Genomic DNA, 16,240 nt, shown 5'->3' with positions numbered 1-16,240 from the left:
ACTCTCACCTGCTGTACAGTGATGCTCAGAACTCATGCTACAGGACTGCATAGGATTTCGTTCAAAATTCACTAACTGGCAACCTAATATGCTCCATATTTATCTATTATTTCAATGCGAAAACACGATTATTGCATTCAGTAAGGCCATTATTTCATAAGAGTGAATTCTGTCATATATTTCAAAACTAAAAAAAATGTCACGTTTTGCCAAATTTCAGAAAAAACACTTACGGAACATTTTCAAAACTTTTGTTCACTCATCACTGATGCATTTAACCAAAACGTTATCTCATCAAATCTCATTCAAATGTTAAATATAAAAACGAAAAAAATTGTCATAACATTAATATTGCTTCCACAGCAAGCATAAAATTCGCAACAGTCCTATTGATTGCTGTTGCACCTCAGCGATGAAAAAATGTAAATATTGATATACAAAAGTGGAATGTGCCCACTGATATCAACGTATGAGGGGATCATGTGTGATGCAGTTGGTGCAACAACAACCACCTGGTGTAACATAGGTCTACAATGAGTAGCGACAATGAAATGATCTTGAAAACATTTATTTTATATCTGGTAGAGGAATATTTGGATTTTCATACAGAATTATTTGTTATACTTCTTAAATACTTCAAAAATGGTGGCATACTGGCAAATATTCGTCTATGCAATTATGTTTTGTCAAAGCCAAGATTTTGTTCATAGGCCTACGTATGTTAGATTCTTTAATTTACACTTAGCACTCACATCTCTACATTAGCAATTTCCAGCCAGAAAGCAAATTAGGTTATGTACACATTCTTGCACTTCAAGTTACCTTATGAAAGAGTAAATTATACACCAAAAGCAAGAAGAAGGACTTTTAAGAAAATAATATTTTAAAACAGTTGAAAAAAAAAATGGTCCATACCGCCTTGATATTAATACTTATGATATTTCGATTGATAGGCATCTTCTCCATATAATCAAAATCATCATCATCTTTGATTCCTCAAAGAACAGGTAATCGCCACAAATAAATTCGTTAGTAACAGAGATTACATCTCAGAATGCTTAGATAATTTCTTTAGGCCTATAAATCATTTTGCAACATCCAGGCAGCTTAAACACAGCCTAAAACTTCAACATTCAAAGCAAACTTGTAATTAATATTCCTATTTTGAAAATGTTATGATGACTGTTGAGCTTATTAGGTCTATTGTTATACTGCTACAGAGGTAGTTACGTTGACTAGCCCGAGGAGCATGTTAAGCGCGCTGCCACTGACGGCACCGCTAACCTTCTCACGCCGTACTTTGAACTAAACAATGTGGAAAAAAAACAATGCATAAAAGGGATCATATTTATATAACCATAAGGAAAATAGTGCTAGCTGTGAATTTGCAAACTATTCGACACGTATGACAGTGGAAATGAAAAAAAAGGAAACGAAAAAAAAAAAAATTTAACACTACTTGGCAACGTCACGTTGAGTCTGAGAATCTGGACGATACAAAAAGAATCATGTCGCATGAGATCTGAGCATCACTGTACATATCCAAACGTAAGCTTTGCTACTACCTCAACATTCTTTCCCCATCAATTATCTTCAATGCTGCATTTTCTCATCATCCTTTGAAATGCCTCGGTTTATCCAATTATAAGCTTATTCTGGGTCAATGCATGCATGTACAGTTTTCCCCTTCTTTTAAATATCTCAAACAACTGTTTCATTCCAAACATCTTATCCACAAAACCTCATAATTGTGTGAACCGGCATTGTACTTTCCTTGTCAATCCTTCGGTATGCTGTTTTCCTTTCTCCATAAAATTGCTGCAATTATACAGTTGTGTTCCAAAAGACAAAACCATTTACTTTACGACTACAGGAAGTCTCACAGTTTACTAATTCCTGAATTTATCTTTCGTGGATCAGGTAGGCAAAGGGATTTATCATCATAATAAATAAATAAGGACTCCCTATTGACCGACTTTGCTTGTTGAATAGTAGCCATAAAGTCACGCAAAACTAGCAATACGAATACACCACAGCTTAATCTGTTTTCTAAAATTAACATGATATTTTAAAATATTACTGAGCTTGGCCTTGATATCCATGCTATACAACGTCATTAATTCTTGCGTCAAAGGCCACAGGTGGCGTGACGCCAAACCATAGTAATTAAAAACATCAAGCGCTACTATTTCAGGATGGATATCAATTCACAATTGACCCAGAATTCAAGAGTGCTTGCTTGTGCATAACGCAATCGCCTGAGTAGATAGGTCGCCGGTTTCCATTCAATCGGGAATATAGCAGACTGATGATTGTGATTTTACGTAATATCTGCACATGAAATTATTCTCTAATTGCCTCTACAGAATCATGTTTATACCGTCGGTCACCGACTTACAGATTATCAATGCGGCATCATAAGGCTGCATGAAGTAAAAGGCTGTATTTAGATGAAATATAGTGGTCAATAAGTTCTGGATCTATTTTAACCATTCCGAAATTCACTTCTGCCCTTGAGAATTTCCCACAACTTGCCAATCCATCCTGTATCATTATGCAAGTTGTTTCATCTATTAATTGAAAATGACAGGCAACTGGTTTCCTCATATTTGGAATCCCCGTAACGCACTGGCATGAAGACGGTATCAGTCAAGCACTGACCCCGTAAAGCCAAAGTCCCAAAGTATATCATGACTGACGCAATACTATGCAATTTCCCTAACCTTCGACTTTAATATCACACCGCTGGCTCTCAAAGCTTCATGTGAACCACGAACATTAACACCAGTCTTGACCTTTCTGCAGCACAATGCTAATGCCCGAATGTGATCTCTTGTGTGTTGTGTCACCGAGTTACATTTTGTCTACCTTAACAACAAAACCAAAGCACATCGGACTTCCTTTTGTTGCCATGGTTAGTTAAGTTGCCAAAAGCATAGAGTGCAAATACAGACAATCAATCTTTCATGAATCCAAATGATATCCAAAGAAACTCATATTCAGCTGGCTCAAAAATCAAGAAAACAAGGAATCATTTCCTTGATAAAGAATTTGAAATAGGCATTAACATGCCTACTAACAGTGAAGGTGTCCGTGAGGTTATCAGAAGTGTTTATAACTAGGGAACCACCTACCACCCCAACCTGCATATCAAGCAAATGTTCCCAGAACAAAGAGAATGAAAGCTGAATCAGCAACCCAGTTGACCCCTGAAACAACTGTCAAATCGTAAATTATTTTGTTTTGGATGAAAGGGTTTCCTTCAAAGGAAGATTTGGACTAACAATGGCAAGTATCACTTGATTCATGAATTGATTTTACTTCTAAAGCAGGCGACAAAAAAAGCTCCCAAGGACAAATTAAGGTTTGCAGTTAAGTATACACACACACAAACACACACACGCACACACACACACACACACACCACATATATATATATATATAATATATATATATATATATTATATATATATATATATATATATATATATATATGTGTGTGTGTGTGTGTGTGTGTGTGTGTGTGTGTGTGTGTGTGTGCATGAAACGTTAATCTCATTGCAGGTGCATTCGATAGTAATGGGTTATGTATGGCTAAATATTTGAGAGAGAGAGAGAGAGAGAGAGAGAGAGAGAGAGAGAGAGAGAGAGAGAGAGAGAGAGACTAAATTCAGTCTTACCTCTGTGGCCTGGAATTTGGGTAGTGACGACTTGTAAACTTGTGACCCCAGTCAGCACCTGCAAGAAAAGAGCGTCATAAATATAGTGGGATATTCAACAAAATACAAAAAATTTTTTGGGGGGAAGGAATGGTCATCAAGATCAGATCTAATCAGATGGACACCACGAGGATTCAAAGAACAGGGGAGACTTACATGAGGATAGTTAGCACGAGGGAGTTGGTGGTGGCAAACACACTGACTTACAGATAACACAAGAAATAAAGATCAATATAGGCATAAATTCACCGCAACCCCAGACATCACCGAGGTTCTCGGGGATAGGTCACGATTAAAAAGTCACCTTGTGGTTTGAAGAGCAATGCATAGTGTATCGAACATGATAAAATAATAGGAAAACGATGACTGTCATATTGCGCATGCATGCATATATATATATATATATATATATATATATATATATATATATATTATATATTATATATAATGCAGAGATGATCGACTTAAGATTGATTTTTGATTTCGAGTATATCCTAGTGGAGGTCGCATCGGTGATGCCCGACGGCCCGTGATCTGACTTCAGTCAATAAAGATATTTGGACCTGGCAGTCATTAACTGTATGGAGAACAGTCAGGAACGGTATGGGGGCTCAATACAGTCAGTAGCGGAGGTCCATATCGACATGATGTATGGGAGACCTGTGCAGTGAGTCTACAGTCTGTAGTGACATGGGGGACCTGTACTGTCGTTGAGTCTGAGAGTCAGTAACTGTTTGGGGGGCCTGTACAGTTGAGCCTGAGAGTCTGTAACTGAATGGAGGACAGTCAGTAACTGTTTGGGGGACCTTTACAGTTGAGTCTGAGAGTCTGTAACTGTATGGAGGGCAGTCAGTAACTGTTTGGGGGACCTTTACAGTTGAGCCTGAGAGTCGGTAAAAGTATGGGGGAACGGACAGTCAATAATGAAAGTCACTGTCAACAAGCGGCAAGGGGAACCTGAACAGTCGAGTCTGGAGTCAGAAACGGCAATGCGTTTTTGGACTCGGGACCTGCAAGGTGAAGTGCGAGTAACATCATGTTTCGTCTTTGTGTGAAAGCAGTTTCTTCTGCGTTATTTTCTAGAACCACGATTGCAGTTGCGTCTGTGATCTCCTGATTTGCAGCTTCGTCTGCGGTGTATGTGCAGCTTCGGTTGTGTAAAAGCTTTCAGGATGTAATGTTTAGTGGCGTCCCATTTGTTTTATCACTGCTGCGACACGCTTTCCTGAGTGCTTGGAGTGTCCTGCAGCATTTGCTGCAGAGGACTTTTATACCTAAGTGTTTATACCTTTGTAGATGTCTTTCGTACTCGGAAGGTTGATTTTCATTTTTATGAATGTTGTTAACCTTGTTATTTAGATTTTATTATTACAGTTTATTATGGTTCCGTTTTATTTATGTTTAATGTATTGTGTTGCCGGTTATTATTATTTTTTTATATAATGATTTTGTATATCGACTATTTGCGTTTTCAGGTTTCACTAAGATTTTTCCAATACATTAGTGTTTTACAAGCGGGCAAAGTATTTGTAAAACTGTTGAAAGTATCAATGTCCTTTTTAATGTGCCTTTGTAATCATTGCATTTTTTTATCTCTTGTTTCTATCGTCTTGAAGGAATACTTTTATTGTTGTGTAATGATATTCTGACTCAATTATGGTGGTTTCCTCTAACAGTTGTCATAACAACTGTTTGATTTTTGACTTCATCTGATGACGACCAGATGTAATTTATGACTGATATTTTATTTTTTGTAATTGTAAAGAAGCTGTAAACGTTAAGCTGACTTTTTTTTTCTTGTTAAACTTTATAAACAGTTGTAATTCTTGTGCAAAGTAAATTAATTTTAAGGAATACTTGTTCGGTATTGCTTCGCTCCTTCCTCCTTTGTCTGCGTCAGTTGCTGCCAGATTTTCTCAGTCCTGATCTTTTCTATTTTATTAAAGAACCTGAAGAACCCAAAATGGGTTCATGAGAATATGTATATGTATATGTATATGTATATGTATGTACGTATGCATATTATATATAATATATATAATATATATATATATAGTATATATATATATATATATGTATATATATATATATATATATATATATATATATATATATATATATATAAATGTATATACATATATATATATGCTTAAATATCACAGTAGATGCACGTGACTTCATTAAATAAGCCTATCATTTTCCTGAGGCATTCGCTTAATATATATATATATATATATATATATATATATATATATATATATATATATATATATATATATATATATATATATAAAAATCTCTGTGCGCACGTGTATAATGTACTATGAATAACTTGATCACGAAGAATATAAAATGTGATGCTATGTATGACTAAAGGTTTTTTTTGCAACGAAGGAAAAAATGAAAAGCGAGATTAGCCAAGCACTTTCGGTCTAGTGCGACCCTTTACTCAGGCACAACTGTTGTGCCTGAGTAAAGGGTCGCACTAGACCGAAAGTGCTTGGCTATCTCGCTTTTCATTTTTTCCTTCTTGGCAAAAACCTTTAGTAATGTACCTATAGTATTTGTATATATGTATACTCTACAAAACTTAGTTTAGTTATTTTTGGGCTCAGATATATAACGCTTTCGAAGTAATGACTTGAATCAGCGAGAGAGTTTTTGAGGAGGAAGACGAAAAATTAGGGAAACCAAATGAAAATGAGTGAAGACTGCCAGTTGAAAAAAAAATAATGCAGGGATGCATACAACAAAATTATTAAGAGCTATGTAAAGAAAAGAGATGGTGGACAAAAAAAATTTGACCATCCAAAATAAGAAACTACAAAAAATGGAATTTTGCTATTCTGCAGCTAAACTGCAATGCGTAAAAACAATCTGAAAACACTGGCAAGTTTTTAGCTAACTTTATTTACAGACATGAACCCAACAAATCCCCCAAACTTTCCATGAAAGTAGGACGAAGTCCTGACGCGTAGGATATAAAAATGCATCTGCATACTGATGTTAGAAGCAATCAATCATAGCAGGGACGCCAATACAGGTCACTTGCATATAGCATATCATTATTATTATTATTATTATTATTATTATTATTATTATTATTATTATTATTATTATTATTATTAATTATCTAAAATGTTCAAGCATTACCATGGAACAAGAACATAATCGACATTAGAGAAAAAAGTATATAGAAAGATTTAAAAAATAATAAATTGCTGTTTTTTAAATATAATTCTAAATTCTAAAGGTAAAAGTCTGAACAGCAATTCAAAAAATAATGAATCGCTGCCATTGCCAAAAATAGTTCTAAAATCTAGAAAGAAACGTCAGCATTACCAACAAAAAATAAAATTCTGTCATTTGAAAAATAATTCTAAAATCTAGAGAACAAAAGTCTGATTAACAATTAAATATTCAATAAATTGCTGTCAAGCATAAAAATAATTCAAAAATCTACAGAAAACGTCCGAATAAAAATAACAAAATAAATTTCTGGCATTTGAAAAAATAATTCTAAAATCTATTGGGAAAAATTCCTGAGTAATAATTAAAAAATATTAAATGCAGTCATTTAAATTTTATTCTAAAATATAGATAAATCGTCTGAGTAACAATTTTAAAAAATAATAAACCTCTATCATTTGAAAAAATAATGATAAAATTTAAAGGGAAAAATTCTGAGTAATAATTTGAAAAAATAAAAGTTATAAAATCTAAAGTAAAACGTCCGAATAAAAATTAAAAATAATGCATTTTTTTCATTTTAAAATATAATTCTGAAATCTAGAGAAAAGACTTCGGGTAACAATTCAAAAAAATGATAGACTGCTGTCATTTGAAAAAATAATAGTAAAATTCTGAGGAAAAAAGTCTGAATAACAATTTAAAATATGATAAATTACAGTCATCCGAAAAAGAATCCAAAATCTAGAGGAAAACACGTCTGAATAACATTTCGAACAGTGATAAATTGATGTCGCATGAAAAAATCATTTTAAAATCTAGAGAAAAACGTCCGAATAACAATGGAAGAAGTAACTGGGGCCATTTGAAAAGAATAATCTAAAATCAGTAAAAAAAAGTCTGAATTACAATGTAAAAAAAAAAAAACTAAATTGCTGCCATTTGAAAAAAATAATTCTCTAAAATCTAGATAGAAATTCTAAATAATTCAAGGAATAATAAATGGCTGGCATTTGTAAAAATAATCCTCGTCTAGAGAAAAAAAGTCTGTCATCAAACCATCCATTTTTTCTAAAATGTAGGTTTACTTTCAATGTGAAAAAAATTAATAAATAATTTCTCTAAACATTGGCCGTCTTTCCTAGTTTTTTTTTTCTATACATTTTATACAAATGATAAAGATGCATGCCTCAGTCCTTATCTTCTTAGTGTTCGTATTGTTCTGACTCACGAAATCAATGGTAGACGAACATACGTACTACCACACTGACAAAAAGACTAATTTGGATGGAAGAGGGTTCAACAAGCAAGAGGAGGAGGAGGAGAAGGAGACGTAGGGAATAGTAATGGAATTGGAAGCGAAAGAGACAAGACAACGGAGGAGGAGGCCGTAAGCAGTGGAAGTTCTATAATGGCGAGGACCATTTAGGTGGAAGATTGTGTCCTGAGGTTGAACTTGGTTCAACTTGGACTGGCCAAACTTTGTCTCTTCTCGTGGGTGCGCGTCTTGTGGGAGGGGAAATGAAGGAAGCCACTCCGACTGGCGGACGGCGAATTTGCATAATCTGATTTGTTTTCATTAACGATCGCTTCATGTAACTTTAATGGAATTCAATTCATTCTGGACCGGGACCTTTCTGTTCAGCGAAGTTTTTTACTCGGCGTTTTATCAATATGACAACGGATGATGAATTCATCCCGTCATCGCTGATGAGAATATTCAAGGGAAAACACCCAAACGAGTTCGCTTCGAGCATTTTTGGGAGACGACACAAATAAGTGGCTGTGCGTCGTTATTCATTTTAATAGTGGTTCTTTCTGTGACGTCACGATGCGAGTGTATTTCGTTGAATCTACAAGTAAATGAATTCGTTTTTACTTCAATAATCAACATTTGCACGAGAATGAAAAATCTTAATGTAATGTGTCACACTATTTTTCATTGAAAAATCCTTTTTCACAGCTCTTGATGTTAAACTGTTAAAACTATATTCAACAGTTCAGCTTAAAATGATTTTGGGAGTAAAGTTATGTCATTTCTCCAAGAAATACATTTGAAGCTTTTGTGCAGGAGGTGTTCCACACGATGCCATCATTTCGCAAATTCTTTTCTGTCTCCTCCCAAAATTCTCCAGCCTGCTTCCTCGCTTTGCGAAGCATTTCTCCCTGATGTTTTAAACAAGGAAGGCTCTCCTGATAATAGCCCTACAGCCGACGGTGCCTTGGATATTTTTCTACAACTTCCTAGCCGTGAGATTCTCTGGAAGGGAAACTTGCATCTACTCAAACTGAATGGTTTCTGCAAATTTTCTCTTCCTATTTTCATCCTATTTTGCAATTTCATTTGATTGTAGGGATATTCAAAACATTTCAGTTATCAAGAATGTTTTACAATCAATTTCAAATTCTGAGTCCTCATCAGTTTGGCAGGTATCATTGCTTCAAAATTGTTCTGTATAAGCCGAATAACTAATAATCATTAGACATCATAATAAAAATTCAGGGTTTCATGTCAAAGTCATTAGTTTTCCTCAGTGGAGCCTTCACATTTCACTGACCCTACCTCTCCTTCATATTCTAACAGGAATAATGCTCCAGTATTTTACAAGGAATATTGACCATGTGTCCTGCGGTGTGCCTTTTTTTATATAAATTTGATGAGTTTCTATCATAACAGCTTCTTTAATCTCACCACACGTCTACTTTACATTATGCTTTACTGTCATGATGAGAGCTATGTAACCTCCCCTGAGGTATCAATGGGTCGTGAATAATCATCCACGAAGTGGTTGACTTGAAAAATTAGGCAGCAACTTAATCTATGTTGACCCTCAACAGAGCAATATAAAGTATGTCGTGGTGAGTAACTCACAGATTTATTTACTACGAACTTTGAACTCTGATTTATAACACCTTATCTGTTTCTGGCTCCCCAATATTGCAGAATATGAAGAATTCCCCCTTTACAAAAACTAGACAAAAAACAATAAGGTTATTCAAATATTTCAGATTTTGCAAAACTCACGGAAGTTTATCTATACGTCCTCCACTGACTTCAAGATTTGACATCAATAATAATAATAATAATAATAATAATAATAATAATAATGATAATAATAATAATAATAATAATAATAATAATAATAATAATAATAATAATAATAATAATAATAATAATAACACAAACGATTTTATCTCAACAACTGACTTAAAATGTCGAGAATCAATAACATTTAATAGGCTGCAGAAGGAAGTGTAGGGGCACAAAAGACCAGTCCTCATAGACAAAATGGTAATGAAGAACAGTAGGAGAAGGAACCAACCTAAGCATGGCATGGATAGACTATAAGAAAGCCTTCGACATGATACCACACACATGGCTAATAGAATGCCTGAAAATATATGGGGCAGAGGAAAACACCATCAGCTTCCTCAAAAATACAATGCGCAACTGGATAAACAATACTAACAAGCTCTGGAATAAGACTAGCAGAGGTCAATATCAGGAGAGGGATCTTCCAGGGCGACTCACTGTCCCCACTACTCTTCGTAGTAGCCATGATTCCCATGACAAAAGTACTACAGAAGATGGATGCCGGGTACCAACTCAAGAAAAGAGGCAACAGAATCAACCATCTGATGTTCATGGACGACATCAAGCTGTATGGTAAGAGCATCAAGAATAGATAACTAATTCAGACTGTAAGGATTGTATCTGGGGACATCAGGATGGAGTTTGGAATAGAAAAATGCGCCTTAGTCAACATACAAAAAGGCAAAGTAACGAGAACTGAAGGGATAAAGCTACCAGATGGGAGCAACATCAAACACATAGATGAGACAGGATACAAATACCTGGGAATAATGGAAGGAGGGGATATAAAACACCAAGAGATGAAGGACACGATCAGGAAAGAATATATGCAGAGACTCAAGGCGATACTCAAGTCAAAACTCAACGCCGGAAATATGATAAAAGCCATAAACACATGGGCAGTGCCAGTAATCAGATACAGCGCAGGAATAGTGGAATGGACGAGGGCAGAACTCCGCAGCATAGATCAGAAAACCAGGAAACATATGACAATACACAAAGCACTACACCCAAGAGCAAATACGGACAGACTTATACATAACACGAAAGGAAGGAGGGTGAGGACTACTAAGTATAGAGGACTGCGTCAACACCGAAAACAGAGCACTGGGGCAATATCTGAAAACCAGTGAAGACGAGTGGCTAAAGAGTGCATAGAAGAAGGACTAATAAAAGTAGACGAAGACCCAGAAATATACAGAGACAGGAGAAAGACAGACAGAACAGACGACTGGCACAACAAACCAATGCACGGACAATACATGAGACAGACTAAAGAACTACCCAGCGATGACACATGGCAATGGTTACTTAGAGGGGAGAGCTAAAGAAGGAAACTGAAGGAATGATAACAGCGGCACAAGATCAGGCCCTAAGAACCAGATATGTTCAAAGAACGATAGATGGAAATAACATCTCTCCCATATGTAGGAAGTGCAATACGAAAAAAGAAACCATAAACCACATAGCAAGCGAATGTCCGGCACTTGCACAGAACCAGTACAAAAAGAGGCATGATTCAGTGGCAAAAGCCCTCCACTGGAGCCTGTGCAAGAAACATCAGCTACCTTGCAGTAATAAGTGGTACGAGCACCAACCTGAGGGAGTGATAGAAAACAATCAGGCAAAGATCCTCTGGGACTATGGTATCAGGACGGATAGGGTGATACGTGCAAACAGACCAGACGTGACGTTGATTGACAAAGTCAAGCAGAAAGTATCACTCATTGATGTCGCAATACCATGGGACACCAGAGTTGAAGAGAAAGAGAGGGAAAAATGGATATGTATCAAGATCTGAAAATAGAAATAAGAAGGATATGGGATATGCCAGTGGAAATCGTACCCATAATCATAGGAGCACTAGGTACGATCCCAAGATCCCTGAAAAGGAATCTAGAAAAACTAGAGGCTGAAGTAGCTCCGGGCCTCATGCAGAAGAGTGTGATCTTAGAAACGGCACACATAGTAAGAAAAGTGATGGACTCCTAAGGAGGCAGGATGCAACCCGGAACCCCACACTATAAATACCACCCAGTCGAATTGGAGGACTGTGATAGAGCAAAAAAAAAAAAAATAAAATAAAATAATAATAATAATACTTACAAGCTCTGGAATAAGACTAGCAGAGGTTAATATCAGGAGAGGGATCTTCCAGGGTGACTCACTGTCCCCACTACTCTTCGTAGTGGCCATGATTCCCATGACAAAAGTACTACAGAAGATGGATGCCGGGTACCAACTCAAGAAAAGAGGTAACAGAATCAACCATCTGATGTTCATGGAAGACATCAAGCTGTATGGTAAGAGCATCAAGGAAATAGATACCCAAATCCAGACTGTAAGGATTGTATCTGGGACATCAGGATGGAGTTTGGAATAGAAAAATGCGCCTTAGTCAACATACAAAAAGGCAAAGTAACGAGAACTGAAGGGATAAAGCTACCAGATGGGAGCAACATCAAACACATAGATGAGACAGGATACAAATACCTGGGAATAATGGAAGGAGGGGATATAAAACACCAAGAGATGAAGGACACGATCAGGAAAGAATATATGCAGAGACTCAAGGCGATACTCAAGTCAAAACTCAACGCCGGAAATATGATAAAAACCATAAACACATGGGCAGTGCCAGTAATAAGATACAGCGCAGGAATAGTGGAATGGACGAAGGCAGAACTCCGCAGCATAGATCAGAAAAACCAGGAAACATATGACAATACACAAAGCACTACACCCAAGAGCAAATACGGACAGACTATACATAACACGAAAGGAAGGAGGGAGAGGACTACTAAGTATAGAGGACTGTGTCAACATCGAGAACAGAGCACTGGGGCAATATCTGAAAACCAGTGAAGACGAGTGGCGAAAGAGTGCATGGGAAGAAGGACTAATAAAAGTAGACGAAGACCTAGAAATATACAGACACAAGAGAATGACAGACAGAACAGAGGACTGGCACAACAAACCAATGCACGGACAATACATGAGACAGACTAAAGAACTAGCCAGCGATGACACATGGCAATGGCTACAGAGGGGAGAGCTAATGAAGAAAACTGAAGGAATGATAACAGCGGCACAAGATCAGGCCCTAAGAACCAGATATATTCAAAGAACGATGACGGGAATAACATCTCTCCCATATGCAGGAAGTGCAATACGAAAAATGAAACCATAAACCACATAGCAAGCGAATGCCCGGCACTTGCACAGAACCAGTACAAAAAGAGGCATGATTCAGTGGCAAAAGCCCTCCACTGGAGCCTGTGCAAGAAACATCAGCTACCTTGCAGTTTTAAGTGGTACGAGCACCAACCTGAGGGAGTGTAGAAAACGATCAGGCAAAGATCCTCTTGGACTATGGTATCAGAACGGATAGGGTGATACGTGCAAACAGACCAGACGTGACGTTGATTGACAAAGTCAAGAAGAAAGTATCACTCATTGATGTCGCAATACCATGGGACACCAGAGTTGAAGAGAAAGAGGGGGAAAAAATGGATAAGTATCAAGATCTGAAAATAGAAATAAGAAGGATATGGGATATGCCATTGGAAATCGTACCCATAATCATAGGAGCACTAGGCACGATCCCAAGATCCCTGAAAAGGAATCTAGAAAAACTAGACGCTGAAGTAGCTCCAGGACTCATGCAGAAGAGTGTGATCCTAGAAACGGCACACATAGTAAGAAAAGTGATGGACTCCTAAGGAGGCAGGATGCAACCCGGAACCCCACACTATAAATACCACCCAGTCGAATTGGAGGACTGTGATAGAGCAAAAAAAAAAAAATAATAATAATACAAACGATTTTATCTCAACAGCTGAAAATCAATTACATTTAACACTGGCTGATCATGACAAAAAGAAATAATAATAAAAAAAAATAAAACTGAACCTCTACAGTACATTGCAAAGTCAAATAATAATAATTATAATTACCAGAATTCCCTGTTCGAAAAAGGACAAATGAAGTCGCCTTTTCCTCAAATAAAACAGTTCTTTCCTTTACTAAGGACTTTTTTGTGTGTTTTAATAGTGCTGTCAGGGCCAGTTGCAAGCGATTCAGGCCTCCCTTTATGGCAATTACGTGGGCTGAATAGGTTTCGTAAACAGCAGAGCACTTGTTCCTTTATTATTATTATTATTATTATTATTATTATTATTATTATTATTATTATTATTATTATTATAACTACCATCACTATCACAACCAACACTCCTACTACAACTGCTGCTGCTACTACTACTACTACTACCTTTATTCCAACAAAAGCAACAACAACGTCTCACTGAGTTGAAATGATCACTTTACACAAATGTAAAATCTTCAACAGCAAGAAGTAAGAAGACAAAGGAACACTTTTAGTTTTCCTTTGTCCTTTTCCTTTGAACCTTTTTTTTAAAGTTCAAATGGCATGATTTAAAAACATGGGATGTCTGGCGATTCCCCAGGGTAATAAGAATTTAGAAAAAAATAACAAAACATTTGGATTAGTGCCATCAACTAATGCTAATACGAAGTTCCTTACATTGAAATAAAATATATAAAAAAAACGTAATAAGTAGTATAAAGGTAATCAAAGTGGAAATTGCTCAGCAATCTATGTATTTTGCTATTTACCCTCGAATGGACTTATATTTGAACAAAGCACGAAATCACACAAGCAACAAGCCACTTCAGAATATGATGCATAAGGACTCATACACACGCACATCACAATATCCGTATCTATGAATCCAACATATAAAATGAGAATGTACCAACAAATGTAAATGTACAGACACACACGCACACAAACACAGACACGATACAGAGAAAGAGAGATGAAAGACATCCTCCCTCACGCGACGAAGTACAGAAAAGGATTCTTGGAGCAAGAAATCGGGTCGGGTGGGAGTTTCTCCAGGCAGATGCCAAATCCTTATCCCTTTGAGTTTAGAAACCCATCCATATGAAAGAGAGAGGTTCGATCCATATGACAAGCCCTGAGGGATAAGCATCGAAAAAGCAAGTCAAAGGTAGTACTCATAGAGAGAGAGAGAGAGAGAGAGAGAGAGAGAGAGAGAGAGAGAGAGAGAGAGAGAGAGAGGGGATACTTCATTGAGTCCTAAAGATTACCATTACTGGTGATAAAACGTACTAACATCCCCGTGACCCTCTGAAAAGGTACACTGACAGTAGAGTATTCTCACGAAAAAGGTAATTCAATTTCCCTGAAGAATAAGATAAACGCAACAAAGAGCAGAGAAGCTTTTGAAGCTAACGTTACAAAAAACCATCACACCTTACAAGACCACTCAACTACTTAAGAGCCAGACTTAATAAAGCTCTAAGAGTTATTTTTCCAATATAAATCAAGGGTCATTCCAGCTTAAAAGAATTGTTGATACGTAAGATGAGGAAGGATGCTCGTCAGATCCATGAGAATTTCCTGGGTTTTTATAAAATTCAACGATAAGAAGTTGCCAGGGTTTCTAAAACTTGACGAGAAGAGGTTGCCAAGGATTCTAAAAATATACTGAAGAGAGGTAGGGGTTACTAAAATATTATGTGAGGGTAAGAGGGTGACTCAACTATCAGGAGGTAAAGATAAGAGGGTTACTCAAATTTGGTGAAGTTGAGTAGGTCACTTAAATATACTAAACAGTAGTTACCCAGCCTTCCACAATATAACGAAGAGGAGTTAGCAAGGGTTACAAAGTTAAGTAATCTTAGTTTTACCAGACCACTAAGCTGATTAACAGCTCTCTTAGGGCTGGCCTGAAGGATTAGATTTTGTTTTACGTGGCTAGGAACCAATTGGTTTCTTAGCAACGGGACCTACAGCTTATTGTGGGATCCGAACGACATTATATAGAGAAAATAATTTCTAATCACCAGAGATAAATTCCTCTGAATCCGCGCTGGCTGTCACGGGAAGCGAACTCGGGCTACCAGATTGATAGAACCCACTAGTCCGGTGAGGAAGTGCCAAGGATTACTAAAATATGACCAACGAAGTTGGAAAGATTACAAAGATAATAATGAACAGAGTTACCACAAAACCTACCATATAATTAACATAAGTTTCCAAGATTATTTAAATAAAAAAGGACTGGCATGGTAATTATAGCATGATGAAGTGGAGTAGTGAAGGTTAACTAGAATTTGATAAATAGAAGTTATAAAATACTAAGTAAATAAGTTACAAAGGTTTCTCAGATAAAATTTACGAGATCAA

General features: G+C 36.5%; 1 protein-coding gene across 5 annotated transcripts in view; it reads right to left on the bottom strand.

Annotated features, from left to right (window-relative positions):
• The window catches only part of LOC135204025 (adenylate cyclase type 8-like), a 973,771-nt gene that overhangs the window by 213,449 nt on the left and 744,082 nt on the right, over nt 1-16,240 (bottom strand). For all 5 annotated transcript variants that reach the window (XM_064233960.1, XM_064233961.1, XM_064233964.1 and 2 more), the window contains exon 5: nt 3,681-3,738. In XM_064233960.1, coding sequence (XP_064090030.1) covers nt 3,681-3,738 — 58 coding nt within the window. The remainder of the gene's footprint in view (nt 1-3,680; nt 3,739-16,240) is intronic.

This window comes from Macrobrachium nipponense, chromosome 44, assembly GCF_015104395.2.
Source record: "Macrobrachium nipponense isolate FS-2020 chromosome 44, ASM1510439v2, whole genome shotgun sequence".
Classification (NCBI taxonomy): Eukaryota; Metazoa; Arthropoda; class Malacostraca; order Decapoda; family Palaemonidae; genus Macrobrachium; species Macrobrachium nipponense.
The sequence above is the reverse complement of the archived record's forward strand: the minus strand, read 5'-3'. Positions and strand labels throughout refer to the sequence as shown.